The sequence below is a fragment of the Gobio gobio genome (assembly GCF_949357685.1).
Source record: "Gobio gobio genome assembly, chromosome: 6".
Classification (NCBI taxonomy): Eukaryota; Metazoa; Chordata; class Actinopteri; order Cypriniformes; family Gobionidae; genus Gobio; species Gobio gobio.
Window position 1 is genome coordinate 11,849,363 of NC_137102.1, and position 19,274 is coordinate 11,868,636.

Genomic DNA, 19,274 nt, shown 5'->3' on the forward strand with positions numbered 1-19,274 from the left:
CTAACCACTTACATACATGGGGGGAGTACTCTGGGTTCGGGCCAAATTCCGAGCTCGAAGGACAGCACGCCAAAGACGCATTTACATTTACTCCCTCTAAATTATATATAAGTGTGAACTCGTGAATTGGAGATCACTTTCTGTCATTGTGTGTGTGTGGTCCTGGTAAACCTAAAGATAATATGCAAAATCTGGTAAAACTTTACAATACGGGTGCACTGATATGCATTAATTCATACTTAACTAATGCACAGATAATCATGAGTTAATGTGTGACTCATGAAGAACTAAACCATTTATTAATGATTACTGCATCAGCAACAAAATTCTATAAGATGAATAGATTAAGTAATCATTAACTTGTTATTAGTTAAATGTGTCATATTGTATTAATTCCCTGATAACATACTATATTAATAGTGTAAATTCATATGTTAATTTCCAAAATGGTTGAAGCCATGCATTTCAACTTTCAGTTTGCTTTAATTAATCATTAGCTAATGATTTCCAAAGGTATCATGTTATGACTTTACTTGTTGAGCAGTGTTGCCAAGTCCGCGGTTTTCCTGCGGAATTGGGCTACTTCAACACTGTTGCCGCCGGTTGAAGTGACCCCAATTGTGTGATATTTAGCCCCGGGAATGCGAATTTTACCAGACAACTCTGCCAAAAAGACACATATTTTACCCCCCAAACGCACATTTTTACCGGAGAACCCCCCCTGAAACGCAATTGGGTTTGTTTTGGGCTAGTTTTGAGTAGCAATTGGGCGGGGTTTGTTGTGAAAACCTGGCAACCCTGTTGTTGAGGCACATGACTATTAAAGGTCCTGTTCTTCGTGATCCCATTTTTCAAACTTTAGTTAGTGTGTAATGTTGCTGTTAGAGCATAAATAATACCTGTAAAATTATAAAGCTCAAAGTTCAATGCCAAGCGAGATATTTTATTTAACAGAAGTTCCCTTTCAAAGCCTACAGCGAACGGCCGGTTTGGACTACATCCCTGTTCATCCTGCTTTAATGACGTCAGTAGAGCAGTTTGTCGACTAACCTCCGCCCACAAGAATACGCGAAAAAGGGGGCGTGGTCTTGTTGCTCCCTCATGGAGAAGAGGAAGTGTTGCGTTTGGTTCGGTCCGGTTGCGTTTGTCGCCATCAGACGCTGTTATTTTCATCCCGGAGTCAAATCACCTTTGTTTGGCCTTCAGGGGCTGTAGTTTGAGCGCGTTCATCTCCCCGTTATGGTAAGAGGCGTGACCTTCCCGGGCAACGTGCGCTAAGCTGCTGTCGAATCACAACACGGGAACCGCTGGCACAATCAGAACTCGTTACGTATTCCTGAAGGAGGGACTTCATAGAACGAGGAAATTCTCAGGCCGTTTTGAGGACAGTGAAAACAGCGGTATACAGATAAGTAAATTGTGTGAAAAATACTGTGTTTTTTTACACATGAAACATGAACACATGTTATATTGCACACTGTAAACACAATCAAAGCTTCAAAAAAACACGAAAAACGGGACCTTTAACTAATTCAAAATTAATTCAAAAGCCACAACCACAATGACATATTACTTAACAATTAGTTAATAGTCATGTGCCTCAACAAGTAGAGTCATAACATAATGATATCTTTGTAAATCGTTAGCTAATGATTAATTAAAGCAGACAACTGGAAGTTGAAATGCATGGCTTTGACAATTGTGGTAATTAACGCATTTATTTACATTATTAGATAATATAATATGTTATTAGGGAATGAATACATGATGTCATTTGTAATTAATAGCACTTCATATATTACTTAATCTATTAATCATATAGAATGTTCATTAGTTGCTGATGCAGTTATAATTAATAAATGGTTTAGTTCTTCATGAATTATACATTAACTCATGATTATCTGTGCATTAGTTAAGCATGAATTAATGCATATAAGTGCACCCGTATTATAAATTACCCCAAATCCATTAGACATTATTTGGTCCCCAATGAGAAAATCAGCTTATAAATCATACTAAGTGATGTTATTTGAAACTGTAAAAATGTAGAAAGTTTTCTGTGATGGGTAGGTTTAAGGTTAGGGGCTAGAAAATGTCATCAGCTCGGTATTAAAACCATTACGCCTATGGAAAATCATCATAATGATAGGTGTACCAACATGTGTGCGTGTATTAAATAAGGATTTGATCCCAGGTCCCCTTGCATACTTAACGAAAATTGCACCTCTAGATGATCACGTCTAACTGTCATAGAAAGATGTGCCACAGCTGTCACATTGTGCGCTGAAAAAAGTTACGAGCATGGTGCGTCTGTCAGGATTTAAAGCTACACTGTGTAACTTTTTTAGTCTATTCTTAGCTAAAAACACTTAGTTCTTTCAAAAATATATGTGCTCATTAATGTATATTTACTTCTTTCAAGTAATAAAGTATTCTCGTAAGTTTATAATATGCCATTGAAAATACATTAGGTAATGGGATCTAACGGTGGTCGCCATGTTGCCCCTCCATCTTGAAAGTACATTAGCCAAAGAGGGACATACCCGTAAATTCAAGCTTCGCTTTTCGCGTTTTAACCGGTTTTAATACTCGATGGCACTGTACAAAATTCTCTGCCTCGCGCATGTGCGCGTCAACTTGTTCAGACTTGTCTGGTGCATGTGCAGAGAGTTTTCATCTCAGCAGCGTCAGTAACAGAGTTATAAGGAGTTTTCCTGGCTTGTTTATTCCTCAAAAGTCTGTTTTTCCTTGTGTGGTATTTCTGTGCGTTAATAACTCCGTAAGTAATAATAGTTATTGTCATTGTAGTTGAGTTTCAGAGAGTGTCATCGCGTAAATCAGTTGATGTCACCTCAGAAGTATTTTTGTGTCAACATACAATAGCGTAATGCTCACCTATTTGAATAATCATTCAGTTATTTTGTTATCAACAATGTTTATTCGTTTATAGAAAATATTTGCTTGTAATGTATGTTGATGGAAATATGTATCAGGTCTGATCGGCATATTAACAATTGTTATACAGAGCGCACTGCAGTGCTAACGTTAAAGCGCCGCACACACTTTTGTAACCAGACACCGCTTGTTAGCAGCGGCAGCTCCGCTCCTTTTAATGCAGCTGCCTTTAGCGCCTATATATGGTACAATAAGCTCTGGTTTACGGTTACATTATACAAATGTATAAGTATAGTTATACAGTTCTTAACTGTGTATGTATATTTACCATCCTTATTTGTTCTCTCACTGAAACCACATTTATGTACATATCCACGCAAACCTGTTTATGCCTTGCAATTGGATGACTGAATAAACATTACTAGCATCAAAGTTCACTCTGGATTAGCTGCAGTTCTTTCTAGCCGAATAATTAGGCCAGTTGAGTTCCAACCATCCCACTGGACACAGAATATCCCACAGGCACCGTGTCGAATGTGGACGAGGTCGAACTGGAAGCCATGTTAATCTTGGACTAAATCGGCCACCGTAGGAGTTGAAACGAAATCGGAATTGAGAGGAACAGAAACTAAAGTTCACTGGATGGTCATATACCTTTTCACCACTAGATGGGGGAAAATGTCACACAGTGTAGCTTTAAATAATTATTCCTTATTCAAGATCACCTGATAGGCACAATGATTATTCTTTAAAAATAACATTCCAAAATGTTTAATCTTTAATTCTCAAACAATATTTTTCACAGCATGAACAGAAGAAAATATGGATCACTCTTGAAGCACACTTAAGTTCAAGGCTTCAAAGGCATAAGGACGGAAGGGCAGGATTATGACCTGAGAAACCTGAATCACACTAAATCTTTTGAACCAATATATGACCTTGCTTTTACAGACAATGTATTTAACCGCTGAGCTGCCACCATATTAGTGCTGTCAGCTAACATCCATCAGAGAGTACTAAACAAACAAATATATAGAGCATGGTTTATAGGTGAATAACCCTCCATGCAGCTCTGGATATTATACTCTTGTGATGTTCTGCATAGATCACATAATTGTGATTTCTTACACAGCCGAGCCACACTGCTTTTACGGCAGAATATATTCCATGAATTAGTTCAATGATCGATTTTCATCAATAAATCAGCTAGGGATGTAGAGTAGTCAAAGGGTTGCTGGGCAATGTCTGGGTCACAGAGGGAATATGAAAAACCCCAAGTGAAAGAGGCTTGAAATGTGTGGCTAAATGAGACCATAAATGATATGCACTCTGCGTGACCATAACTGCACACTTCCATTAAAACAGAGCAGAACAGAGAAAATAAAAGGGGAAAAAATTGATTGCCTGCATCATTAATTTCTCCTGATAGCCCTGAGTTTGACCCGTGGAGAACACTTGATCTGGCGTGAAAGCAGAAGTTAAAAGACAGGGGCTAATGTGTTAGCCACCGCAAAAGCTGATTTCCTAACTGAGATTTCTATCTGCGTGACTATTATTAAACTTTCAGAAAGCATTAGCACCTCAGAGAACCAATAATTCCTGTGTTGTGTTGTTTTCAGATTCTGTGCTTCTGTGCTATACGCTCATTTCTCAGAGCAAATACATTTCATTACACAAGGGTGGGGGGATTCTCACAGTGTGAGGTGAATATTAAAGATTACATCACTGCTTTCAATCCAGAGGAAAATCTCAGGGGTCCTCTGTCTCACTTTTTTTTATTTTATAAAGTTTTTTAGCTGAGCAAGACTCATATAACAGCGGCACTTTAATCTATAACAGCTGCACTTTAATCTTACATCTAAAGGTGCTTTTGCTCTTTCCTTACCACGAAAAAAAAATCTCATTTGTGGAAGTGAGCAGATAGGTAAGGCTTCTTTCAGCCTTCAGTGATAAGAGTTCTCCACTATAGGGACTAGATCACAATCCAAACAAAACTCTACAGTTTGTTTTCCAGTTAAAAATACCTAGTTATATATACCTTAATTACAGTTTCTACTATATCACAAGTAAATGGAGTTATGGTCCTGATTTCCAAACATCAAAAAGTGTTTTGTATTATTAAACATATTGACAATTAAACATAGGCTATATATTTTTTATCCCAATAATACAAACCATTTTAACACGCCTAAAAAGTGTTTAATCGAGACACAAATTCAAAATGAAAATGTCCTGATAATTTACTCACCCTAATGCCATCCAAGATGTTCATGTCTTTCTTTCTTCAGTGGAAAAGAAAATCATTTTTTTTTTCAGGATTTTTCTCCAGATAATGGACTTCAAAACACTCTCAAAAAAAAAAAGAGTACAAAATTGTACCTTTTAAGGTACAAGTGGCCGTCACTGGGGTGGTACCCTTAAGGGTACATTTTTGAAAGTATTGTTGGTCAATATTATTTATTAATATTTTTAGTCAGTGATGAGTTTAGTCAAACATTTTTCTTCATGACAATTTTTGTTTATGGCTTCTTTTGATTTGAACAGATTATGTGTTTTGTTAACACTGTAACAAAAACCACAAACTCGCATAAAAAGCCAAGAGTCAAACTGCCCAACTAAAGAAAACACTGATCACAATAATGGTGACCACATATTATCAATAAAACCAACATCTAAACCTCTGTTAATTCTCAATAAGAGCTTCTATAGATATCTTTCAGGGTTGGAGCCAAACTCTGCAGGACAGCGACTCACTAGGACCGAACTTGCCAGCCAATGGTTTAATTGTACCCTAAGGACCATTGTGTACCTTTAAAGGTACAGTTATACGTTTTGTTCCCCAAGGAACGGTGTTGAAGGTCCAAATCAATGCAGTTTTAAAGTGCTTTGAAGGGCTTCAGAGACTCTGCACGATCCCAGACGAGGAATAGGGTCTTATTCATCGGTCATTAAAAAAAAAAAAAAAAAAAAAAAAGTATATACTTTTTAACCAAAATTGCTCTGCGTGTGCGCCAGTGATTACGTAATCACGTCGGACAAGTCACGCTAGACGTAAGCAGAAGTACCGCCCCCGTGTTTACAAAGCGCACATGCAAAGACTAATACAAACGCCCTTTAGCAAAAAAAAAAGGTAAAACAAGGATGTCGGATGATTTTGAAGTTGGAGATGGAGTTTTTTTTGTAAAGGGCATTTGTATTAGTCGTTGCACGTTCTCTTGGGGCGGTACTTCCGCCTACGTCTAGCGTGACCTTAAAAACTATATAACTGTTTATTTTTTCTTGAAAATGACTGATGGTTTTGCTAGATAAGACCCTAGTCCTCATCTGGGATCGTGCAGAGCCTCTTAAGCCCTTTTAAACTGCATTGATTTGGACCTTTTTTGGACATTTTGGTTGCCATTGAAGTTCATTGTGTGAAGAAAAATCCTGAAATGTTTTCCTCAAAAACTTAATTTCTTTTCGACTGAAGAAAGAAAGACATGAACATCTTGGATGAGATAGGGGAGTAAATTATCAGGAAATGTTCATTTTAAAGTGAACTAATCCTTTAACACAATTAACATAATACTTTGATTTTGTGTTCTCATTTAAATACATTTCACTATCATTTAATTCAACAGATCTTATCAGTGAACTATTTTGATTGCCTAGATATTTTCAACCTTTAAAAGAAAAAAAAAAATATATATATAACTATGTTGAAACAAGTATAAATATCTAACGTTTAGAAATACCAATTGGCAACTTTAAAAAAAATTATTATAATAAAATATTTGTAATAATAGTAAAAGCAGTTTGAATGATTCCGTTTAGATTTATTCTTTTTCTTTTTTTTAAATTGTACTATTTATTTGTGAGAAATAGTACAGAAGCAATATATAACAATATATATAATAACAAAAACACTGCAATTCCTCCCTGATTATTGTCTTGAGCGAGAAACTGTAAATATTTTGGTCCCTGTAGCTCTACAAGCTCTGTGTTCTGTGTTCTAATAGACAAGCCTCCCACAGCTTCCTCCACTAACACAATGATAACAATGCATCAAGCTGAGAGGCGGTGGACAGGAGGCTCTGTGAGCTCTTGACATTGAACTGGACACTGGCACTGAAGATGAAGAAAGAGCCAGGCAATCTGAATGCAGAAAGGTTAGTGTCCTGCTTATGGAGGTCAGCGAGTGAAAAGGGCACGGAATTGTCACAAATGGCTTCAACATGGCTGAGAATGTATCATTCTGTAACTGCTAACTTGACGGTTTATGTAAATGCGCACAGGGATATGGTTTTGATTAAAGGAGGTATAAATGTATTGAAAATGCCCCTGAGTCAGTTAATTGCATTTTAAAGTCTCCGGTGCCTCCATCAGGAAAATAACCTAAAGATATGAGACCATACTGCAGTCGAGACAGAAAAATCCTGTAACTTAATAGTGGCTGGAATTACTAATACAGCCTTTTTCCTTGGAGAGTATTTACTACATTATAATTCCCCTAAAGTAAAACATGCTTAATATGTCCATATGCACACTAATCACTAAAGGTACAATTAAAGCTTGAAATGACTTCACTGCGTGATCAGATAACAAATTAATTCTTGATTACTTATCATAATTAAAAAATCAGATTTTAAAATATAACAACACTTGTGTTGGGGAAGTTACTTTAAAATTCTAGCTGGATGAGCTACAGGCTACTCATAATCTACAGCAGTTAAAGGATTGGTTCACTTCAAAATGAAAATTCCCTGACAATTTATTCACCCCCATCTAGTCCAAGGTGTTCTTGTCTTACTTTCTTCAGTCGAAAAGAAATTCGACACTTCTGCCTACGTCTAGCGTGACCTTTCCGACGTGATTACATAATCACTGGCGCGCACAGAGCAGCGCAAGATGAGCAATTTATATAAAAAGTTTCGCTAGATAAGACCCTATTCCTCGTCTGGGATCGTGCAGAGCCTCTGAAGCCCTTCAAAGCACTTTGAAACTGCATTGATTTGGACCTTCAACATTTTGGTTGCCATGGAAGTCTATGATGTGGAGAAAAATCCTGGAATGTTTTCCTCAAAAAACGTAATTTCTATCGACTGAAGAAAGAAAGATATGAACATCTTGGATGAGATTGGGGGGAGTAAGGGTGCGTTCACACTTGTCATGTTTGGTTCGATTAAAACAAACCCTGGTGTGATTGCTCGGTTAGTGCGGCAAACAAGCGGACCGAGATCGCTAAAAAGATGGGTCTCGGTCCGCTTCCAAACGAACTCTGGTGCGGTTCGATTGATATATGAACGCAACATGGATCAAAGACATGTAAACAAACCAAAAACAGGACGTTATGTCACAAGATGCGATGCTACAAGTCAGCTGATTTGACGACGCGGAAAGATCGGTGTATCGAAAATGAGTAGAGGGCAAATGTGGACCAATGAGAAGGTAAAGTGCCTCATCAATGTAGATCTTCGTTCCTGCATACAACGGAGGAAATCTTGTCCTTCTCGTGAGCTCTCAGCTGGTAAAAATAAAACCATATGTAAACGCATAAAATGATGGCGTTTAATCCAGCACACAGCATTGTTTTGAATGTTCGGTAAGCAAGCTCCGTCGCGAAATATACGTCATAAAAGCCGACCAATCAGGTTGTGACCGCATCCCTATTCCTTTGGTTCTGTAACTTTAGGGCGTTTTCACACCTGAAAGTCCGCACCAAGGTCCGAACCGAAGTTCATGTTTTGATACATTTTATACATTCGGTTAGTTTTGGTTTGGTTTCACATTGCAATTATGTGAGCGTACTAAAGAACTTTACATGACGCACTTGCGTCCACTCGTCTTCATCTATGTGGGCTGCATCTGGACATTGATTGCAAACGGACGTGCGTCTGACGTCAGCGTCTTTGACAAGAATGAACGGACGCATATCGTTGCCACTATTGAACAGTGCGCATTGCTTGACTATTTTTTATTCGTTACGTTTAAAAGTGGACATTTCAAGCTTTATATACACATATTTCTCATGTTTGTGAGACAAGTAGCTACTGAGTTTCGGTTTATTTGAGATGCGCTCCAGTTCACGTGTAAAGCATGTGATCGCTCCCACGATTATTGTCTGCTATAGACTATTTGCTTCTTATTTATTAAATCCAGGCAATTATCTGATTAAACGTTGATTAAAATTAAGATACAATTTATACAAAACGAAATTCACATTAAAGAAAGGCTTTCTAAACAAAATCATACAAAATTTCATTCAAAATCATTTCTGACCTTCTGTCTTCTGACATATTGTGCATCTTTTCACTTTTCATAATCAATGTAGCCTAGATTGAATTTAAAAATAATATTATAATATTTAAACATAAACAGGAACTTCCTGTAAATGGTCTGAAAGTCCGAACCATACAGAAAATGCTTTCACACTAGAAACTAACCAAACCTTTGTTCAGTTTGATCCGGACCGAGACTACCTCTTTTCGTCGGACCAAATGTGGTCCGGACCGTGGTACGGGGGAGGTTTCACACCTGTAATCTTGATTCGGACCAAACTGAAAAGTCCGAAAATCCGGACCAAACAAGGTAGGTGTGTAAACGCCCTTAGGTTCGCTGTTAAAAATGCCAGTGCGAACGTTAAGCGGACCAGGACTTTATGTTTTGTTTTTGTTTTTTGGTCTGGACCAAGTGTGAACACACCCTAAAATATCAGGAAATTTTCATTGAAGTGAACTAATCTAAGCTACAACAACATTTTTGATAGAATAGCTAGCTAGAATACAATATACTAACAAAAATAAAATACTGGAAATATAATTTTAATAATGTACTGTGTAAAAAACATAATAAGGAACAATATCCATAATATGAAACATTATCTTTAAAGATGATATGAAATTGAAAAGCTTTATACTGGGTATCACATGACAATTATGCTGTTGTTGTTTTTTTAAAGAGCTTTTTTTAAAGGAACACTCCACTTTTTTGAAAATAGGCTCATTTTCCAACTCCCCTAGAGTTAAACAGTAGAGTTTTACTGTTTTCGAATCCATTCAGTCGATCTCCGGGTCTGGCGATAGCATTTTTAGCATAGTTTAGCATAGATAATTGAATCTGATTAGACTGTTAGCATCTCGCTCAAAAATGACCAAAGACTTTCAATATTTTTCCTATTAAAAACTTGACTCTTCTAGTTACATCGTGTACTAGGGCCGACGGAAAATGAAAAGTGGCGATTTTCTAGACCGATATGGCTAGGAACTATACTCTCATACTATCAAGGAACTTTGCTGCCGTACCATGGGTGCAGCAGGCGCAATGATATTACTATTATGAATAGTCCCCAGCACGCTCTTTGTGCAAGCAGATTGTCGCATTGGCTATGTTGACGAAAGTTAGCCTATTTTCAGGCGCTGCGTAATATCATTGCGCCTGCTGCACCCATGGTACGGCAGCAAAGTTCCTTGATTATTACGCAGCAATGAGAGTATAGTTCCTAGTTAGACCGGCTGAATGGATTCAAAAATGGTAAAACTCAACTGTTTAACTCTAGGGGAGTTGGAAAATGAGCCTATTTTCAAAAAAAGTGGAGTGTTCCTTTAAAGAGAGTTTTTTTTTAATGTAAACCATTAGCAGTGACATTTGGCAGCAAAACATCTTTCACATTATACATCGACACACACTGCATCCTTAAATTGATGCTTCATGACACTGAGCTTTCATTTCCAGTTTGCATAGGTTGTATACTATAGACAGACCTATGCTATTTGACTCTTTAAGACATAAATTCAATATATAAGGCTGTGCATAGTTGTTTCCTTCGCTAATAATGTCTAATTCTAACACAATTTCCAGATCCTCTATAGGTAATTGAGCTTGAAGGCTAGGGGTCCAAAAGCCACACATGTGTCACATGCAGATTCCACATTAATCATAAATGTGAAACATGGTAAATAGGGTGTACCACTTGTGCCAAAGAAAAAAAAAGTGCTTTAATTTTTAGTTTGCATAGGCTGCAAACATTTGTATAACCTATGACACTTGACTCTTTAAGGCACATAAATTTCAATAAATAAGACTAGGGATATCTGTTTCCTTCGCTAATGTCCTCTAACACAATCTCCGGGTTCATTTAAGCTGCATGTCAGAATCAAATTGCACACTAACCATAAATGTGTAACATGGTAAATATTAGATAAAAATATTTGCTTAAATTTTCAGTTTGCATAGGCTACACAGACATAAACTTAAAATAAATAAGACCATGAATAGTTATTTCCATCGCTAATGTCCTATTCTGACAAAATCTCCAGCTTTATTGTGAATAACTGGGCCTTGTCACATATAAATTGCACACTAATCAGAAATATGAAACATGGTAAATGGTGGATACCTTTGGAAAATGTAGCCTATTAGTTATAATGGGACAAACAACAGAACTGTAGTATTGCTAAAGGCTACATCGCAGTTATGTCACATTATAACTAATAGGCAACATTTTTCACAGGTACCCCCAATTAAGCATTCGTTTTTTGCCCCACACTCATATTTACTTGTTGGAAAAATACCTTGTTACCGGAAATGCTACTCTTGTTGATGAACATGTTTTGCTACTTAATATTCAACAATATTATTGATCAGACTATATTGACGCTATATGAGAACTGAGCTGGACGATGATGTCATTATGTGCCGCATTTTATTTGCCATTTCTTTCTGCTTTATAGATGAAATTAACTAGTTTAATAATTGATGATCTTTACAACAGAACTGAATTAACACTGAACTGACTTCAGCTGAACGTTAGCCGAAAAGCATAATTTTCCTGTTATCACTGCTTTGAAAATCTGTGTCGTATAAAGCGCTGTATAAATCAAGGTGGCTTGACAAGACTTTACTGTTATACTTAAATATAGTTAAATACAGTTTTGCCCACCTGACGGCCATGTTCGGAGAGCAATGACTTGAAATGGCAAAGAATCATGTTAGATTTTTGTGTCTAATGTAGAGAATTGTGTTTAGTGTCTTGCAAACTACTGTGTAGGATGAAAATGTGCTTTTAGTTGTGCGGATATGGGCTGAGGTTTTGCTCCGGTGTCAGGTTTCACTAACTGTGTGAGATTTTTCATTTTAGTGTGTAAGCAATAATTAAAAAACTGTAATAGTATTTGCTACTTAGTAAGCTACTTAGCAGAAAAAGAAAAGAAAACACGTTTACCTGGCAAGGTACTGTCCAGAGGAGGGTAGCTCATGTTTATTGGGCTTGTCAAAGCAGTTGACCATGTTTTGGATGAGCGCCAGGTCCGGTCTCACCATGGTCGCCGCATACACAGCCCTGCCAATGAGCTGCAGGGTATCCCTAATGTAGAAGTTCAAGGGCTTACGATTCACCTCCCCATAAGCCAGAAGACCCAGTGGGGAGCCAATGGAGTGTAGAGAATCGAGAGTAAGCGGATATCCCATGATCCAGTGCATGGGGGGCAATGCAGCGCTCAACTGGTGGGCACTGCGCAGCACTGTAGCCGTACATTCGGGGTCGGAGCCGAAAAGCACCACGGAAGACGCCGGAGCAGAAGGAGTCCTCCTGAGTAGCTGTGAGAGGAGCTCCATCACCTTGTCTTCGCTTGCATTTTCCTCGAGTCTGGACAGGTTGAGGGTCTCCCATAGGTGCCAGTGGGCTCCATCCACACCTAAGTGGCCCCACTCTTCAAGCTCTTCCAGCATTCCTGTGTTCCCACCTCCCGGACAAAGAACGGCCGCTCCACCCTGCCAGCCTCCCTTCAGCAACACTGCTAACAGCAGCTCCGACAATGCTGAAGGTGGTGTACGTGTCATCATCTGCAAATGGAAGCGGTTCTGAAAGCAGAGAACATACACAGTTACTGTAGGTCTAGGGCTGAATTGAAAATAAAAAAACGCAACATGCGATTATCAAACCACAAAGGTTGTAATTCATTAAAAAGTATAATTAATTAACTATATGCTATGTGTATATTTACATATTATTTTTACAATACAAACGTTATTATTGTTTAATTTGTCTTTACTCATAATTAATGTTTCATGGAAGTTTGTACATTTCTATCCTATTTGAAGCTTCCACTTTTCTAACGCGAACTGTGATAAAGACCTATTTCCCACGTTGTCACATCATCGCGTACAAAATATGCGTTTTTAACATTATAATATCACGTTATAATGGGAAAAGCATATTGTTATAATGACATAATATGTTGTTATTGTGGAAAAAAAATGTTGTGAGAAAATTATATTCTTTTAAAGGGGTCATGGATTGAGAAATCAACTTTTCATTCAGCCTTTGATATATAAAAGTTCATTGTGATATCAGAATATCCTGCAAGTTTCGGAGCTGAAAACTTCCTTGTTAGTCAAAGGAAAGCTTTTATTGACACCAGGCCCAGAAAACGCTCGATCACAAAATGTGCCAAGTCAGAGTGCAGTGAAACACATCTTAACCGAAGAAGAAGTATGCCTGATTCTGTAGCCCCGCCCACCGATTATACGCCTACATAGCGCTAAACCGGATCGAGCTTCCAAGCAATAATCATGCTGCATAAGCTTCATTCGGATTCCAATATTATGAATGCATGGATGAGCTTTATTTTTAAGGAATATCCAACTCACGTGGGGAAGACATTGCTCGTTTGTTCCTTCATTTCCCCACGGATTCGTTTGTAAACAAGACTGGATTTGCAGACAGGATGAGATTACATGAATGAATGAATGAAGCAACACACTAATGTGAGTAAAACATTTTTTTTAAATATGTGACAGTATTGCATTTTTACAGATCATTTGATATCTATTGATTATGTGTATGTGTCTAACTGAACATAACTTAGCACGCTGTCACAGGCTGGAGAATCCTTTATTTGAAGTGTTGTTGGTAAATTGTGCTGCGATTCGTGATCAGACTTGGGCCAGGGCTCGCAAAGCCAAACGTCCCGGGGCTATGTGTTTTCCAGACGGGCTACCAAAACGTATCACCGGCCTGCCCGACGGGCTATCTTAAATAGTGAAAAAACATTCCTTTCTTGGCATGCGTTGTTTACTCTCTTGACTTGATGTTTGAAGGAAAAATACAATTGTGGAAGTTTTAATCATGCTTTGATTTGTCTGACTCTATAGTGAGGCTTGTGTGTGTGTGTTAGTGATGAACGGTTCACGGTTATATCCACTGATTGGGTGGGGCAAGTAATACAAAAATAACTTTTATATATTTAATTGCGAGTGGATGAGAGATAAATCCTTGTGTTTGTGTGATAAAGACATTTTGTGAACCCTGTGGGCGATTCCGGTTGCCGTTTCCCTCATGCTTTCAAAACAATTCCCACATGTACTGACAGGGGAGCTGAAGCTCATTAAATATGCAAAACTTATCCAATTATAGCAGTGGGCGTTTACTTCCAAATCTTCAGCCCATAAAAACAGAGCGTTCCATGGGAGAGACTCAAAACCAGGGTAGAAACTTGCCTATTACTAAAAAAAACCATGCAAACGTCATAAGTTGACCTCAGACAACAGTATAAAAAAATAATAAAAGCCAGTTCATGACCCCTTTAATGACATAGCATCTCGTTTTAGGAGAACATTTTAATACTCAATTTAAAAGTTTTAAAGTGAAATCTTATAATAGTAATATTTCTTTGAGTAATAATCACAATAAAAACAATCATAATAAAAATGACAACATTATTTAACTTTAATTAAAAATTTGAATGAATAAAAAAAACATTTTATTAGGGGAAAAAAACGCAATTCGATTTCTCCCCCCAAATCGTGTACCCCTTATTAGGTCTTCACACTGACTCATCAAAACAAACCCCACCATAAAACGCAGATATCTTCAGGCTGCAAATGTGTATTGTATTCCCTAATGATTATACGTTTGAATAAGTAAGATGGAAGTCTGGAGAGAGTGTTAGATCTCCTGTGACTTCCATCTCCTAAAGCTGCCTTATAGGCAAATGGAGGAATATATTACTTACTCTGAACTTATGATGACCTCATACTCAGGAACCCTGAAAACAACACTCGTTTAGACGCAATCTTGGATGCAAACATTTAAATCACTTGAATGAAAAATAGACACAAAAACAGTGAGGAAGAGCCGTCAGCTCTCATCTGAAATGGCTCCTGGCCATCTCCACACAGACTCTCTGCTGTTTTTGATGTGGACTGACAGGGAGGCGTGCGTGAATGTGCAGTGAGAGTGAAAGATGGGATGCTTGGGTGTTCTGAGAGGAAGAGGGACCGTTTGAACCTGGTGGGGGGCTGTGAGTGAGCAGCACGGGGCCGCGGCGCTGAAGAGGAGTCCCCACGCAAAGTTAAAACCTGTGTGACTGGAATAACATTACCGCCAGCGGCTCTGACACGCGTCCCTGTGACTTTCACCGCTACTTAGGGCGCACATAAATTAGCACGCACACTGACGACTCCATGCGGTGATGCCAAACCGGATTAATTTGTAAACGAAATATAAAAACACACCATTCACTTCGTGTCGAAGTTCTGCTCCGCTGAAACAAAAGAATAGGGCCTCAAAAAACAGAAACGGACCGAGGGGGTCCCAGGGTTGTGCTGTGTACATATGGGAGCTTAGATAAGAAGAGGGAATGGGGGCAGGCTTATCTTTTATTTACCAGTATACCCAGGTGATGCCAGGTGAATAGCAAACAAACAAACAAACACCTTCTATGTGAAGGCAAACCTTTAGCCTTGAAGCCTCTCACTGCTCAATCGATCTGAAAACAGCTGCTCCTCCAAACAATACTTGTGCTCGGTAGGACATTAGCCTTCTCACGTCTAAATGGATCCACAACCTGACAGCATCTGAACAGCGTGAGCAGTTTGATTTGTTCTCTCTGTCTAGGAAGTTGAGCGGGAAACGTCCATTTCCATTTCCACTTTTCCCACACCTTGCGAGCAATTTTCACAATCTGTCTTAACACCAGGGAGAAATAAATGGGTGCTATTTTTTTAACTGACAGCTCATAAACGGCCCAAATGCTGTAGAGTAACATTTCATTAATATCGAACACGGCAACATACAGGTTTCGTGGACTAATACAAACACTAGTTTGGCCATCAAATTATCGTGCAGGTATAGAGACGGACGTGCTGAATCTATCTTTCGCCCTCACACGGCAATGGCACCTGATCCATAAACAAACCATAATTGACCAGAGAAATTGGAAATTACTGCCTATCTTCCTGAAACAGACAGCTAAACTCTAGTAAAACCCAATGATTTCTGCTCTGATAGCTGATGAGCTTGGGAGGAACCTAATTTTGAAAGTTCAGGTTCTGCATATTATAAAAAAGAGAGATGATTCAGCAATACCACTGCATAATGAGGATTTCCAAAACATTCATAAATGACTAGTCAGTGGGTTGTCTGAATCATTAGTTGACTATTCAGTATTAAATTAATAGTTTACTCAAAAATGACAAATCTCTCACAATTGACATCCTCATGTCTTCTGCTTTGAAGAAGATATTTTGAAGAATGTTGGTAACCAAATAGTTTTGGTGATTATTGACAAAAAAACTGAGACGTTGCTCAAAATATCTTTCACAGTAAATGATGACAGAATTAGTATTTTTTGGGTGATCCATCTCTTTAAAGAAGCCCAGTATTATCTAATTTTGGGTCATTTCCACCACATTGGTTCACAGTGCAATTGTCACAGTGTAATTATTCTGAGCTGTGACATGGAAAGGCAGAAGATAAGAAAAAACCCATAGGAAAAAGTCCATTTCACACTTTTAGTGCCCTGGTAAAATATGTCATACAGAATAAAAGGCTCATTTTGAATGGCTATTAATAGTGAAAGAAGTTTTAAAGAACCAGATGGTCTATGACAGATAGCAGCAGGGGCTAAGGTCCATGCTAACCAGCCCAATCTCGACCCCTTGGGCCTTGCTTCCAGAAACAGCCTAAGGGAGTGCAACAGAATGAAACAGAAATCAGGTGTCAAGACGTGTTTCTAAAACAAAACTATTTTTAACTTGACATGCAACATCAAAAACACAAGATTCACGGTGCAAAATGTGACGCAACAGCCTAAGATTTCTGTCTGCAGTTGTACACAGAATAACATTTTAAAAATAGCGGAGACTTCACAGCCCTCTATGGTACCATGTTGCCTCCAGGCAACATAGCCTATTTAATTTATTTTTTATTTTTTATAAAATGATACCCCCATGTATTGGTCAAACCTATATCAGGGAAGGATAACTCAAATCAAAACAGTGGACACAGGTCCTACAGGGGTCCATTTTGTTCCTTCTTTCAGCACAGGTCACATGGCTCCATATTTTCTCCAATGAAAAGTACTATTTTATTTATCCAGATATTCACCCACAAAAAAACCTTCACTTACACCTTCACTAGTAAGTAAAGAAGTATTTTCAAAAACTTTACATTATGTCATCAAATGTATTACAAAAATAGTGTTGCCTCGAGGCAACATTGTACCTTAATGGAATCACATAAGTCAATACCAGGCATACTATGTTGGAATACAAATATGTTTTATTTGTAAGGAAACGATTTGTATTTGCATTTTTGTAATGCACTTATAAGAATAGTAATTCACCTGCTATACCTCCACATAATGTATTATGATTTACAGTTTTTTTTCCACTTTGGTACTATTTTCACAGGTAAGGGTACATTTTCAAAACTCTTAGTACAAAAATCCAAACTGATCACTTGTATCATAGCTAGTCATTCTTTCAAAACCTGATCTCATGCTTTCATTCAGTTGTACAAATTTTCTGTCCACATAATCATTGTTTCAAACACAAGATTATTGTAATATGTAATGAGAACATTTGATTTAAATCACCGAAACTCAACAGTATGATCTTCTTTCAGTACTCTTCAGTACTCTTTAGTACTTTTAACAATCAGTTCATTCAATAGCAAACGATGCAAAATACACGTTTCAAATCACCCTTGTTGCTGAATTAATTACAGTAATACAGGCTACAGTTTCCACATTAGAAAAAACTCTTACATTACCTGACTTATGTATTTGAATCCATGTTTGTAATAGTATACAGTATATCTAGACTGTTTTCTCTCTGTTGTACTTTATCCTCCTCTATGTTCACAAATAGCAAATCTCTCTCTCTCTCTCTCTCTCTCTCTCTCTCTCTCTCTCTCTCTCTCTCTCTCTCTCTCTCTCTCTCTCTCTCTCTCTCTCTCTCTCTCTCTCTCTCTCACTCTATCTCTCAGATTCAGATTCAAATAGTTTTATTGGCATGGTGAAAGAAATCTTTACATTGCCAAAGCATTCATAACACTATACGATACAAATAAATAAATAAAAATAAAATAAAAATACATGAAAATAAACATAGCAATAAAAATGTCTAATCTACTAATATTTACACAGTTGGTAGCACACATTTTGAACATAGTGGTGGTTGCCATCTAAGATGCTTTAAATCACTTATGTAAAAATAATTCATTGCATTTGCTAATCCATATCAAAGTTCTATAGAAACTATGTCTATAGCCTATAATCAATATCTATAGAAATCTATAGGTGCACCAAATCAAGATCAGTTGGATTAAATAACAGACAAATGTATTAAACTGAATGAGAAGAGATGCAAATCAAAAGTTGGATAGTAAGAGTTTTATGAAAGGCAGTTATTTTGTGTATTGTACTAACACAATTGAAAATATGCTGAAATGTTTGAAAAAAAGTGCATTTGTTGTGATATTAAGAGTTTTGAAAATGTACACCTTGAGAATAGTACCAAAGTGAAAAAACAAAACAAATGCAGGAGATAAATCTGCATGTTTTCTATGGCACTTCAAAAAGGTATAAAGCACAGGTAGAACTTCCAATTGATGAAAGTAAGAATGAGGTGTCATGATTAGGAAGAGGTCATAGTGTCAATCTGGCAGGAAAAGTGAGAGTGAGAGCGAGGATAAAGACAGATATGATAACTTGATACACTTTATTGACAAAAGTATTGGGACACCCCTCCAAATCATTGAATTCAGGTGTTCCAATCACTTCCATGGCCAAAGGTGTATAAAATCAAGCACCTAGGCATGCAGAGACTGCTTCTACAAACATTTGTGAAAGAATGAGTTGCTCTCAGGAGCTCAGTGAATTCAAGCGCGTTATGGTGATAGGTTGCCATCTGTGCAATAAGTCCATTCCTGAAATTTCCCCACTACTAAATATTCCACGATCAACTGTTAGTGGTATTATAACAAATTGGAAGCAATTGGGAACAACAGCAACTCAGCCACGAAGTGGTAGGCCACGTAAGAGCGGGGTCAGCGCATGCTGAGGCACAGAGTGCGCAGAAGTTGCCAACTTTCTGCAGAGTCTTCAGGTTAGCTCAAG

At 37.8% G+C, this 19,274-nt stretch overlaps 1 protein-coding gene across 1 annotated transcript in view; it reads right to left on the reverse strand.

Annotated features, from left to right (window-relative positions):
- grin3ba (glutamate receptor, ionotropic, N-methyl-D-aspartate 3Ba) overlaps window positions 1–19,274 on the reverse strand; it is a gene marked incomplete at both ends in the record, with an annotated part of 82,545 nt that overhangs the window by 19,494 nt on the left and 43,777 nt on the right. The window contains one exon of the mRNA XM_079819250.1: window positions 12,095–12,732. Coding sequence (XP_079675376.1) covers window positions 12,095–12,732 — 638 coding nt within the window. The remainder of the gene's footprint in view (window positions 1–12,094; window positions 12,733–19,274) is intronic.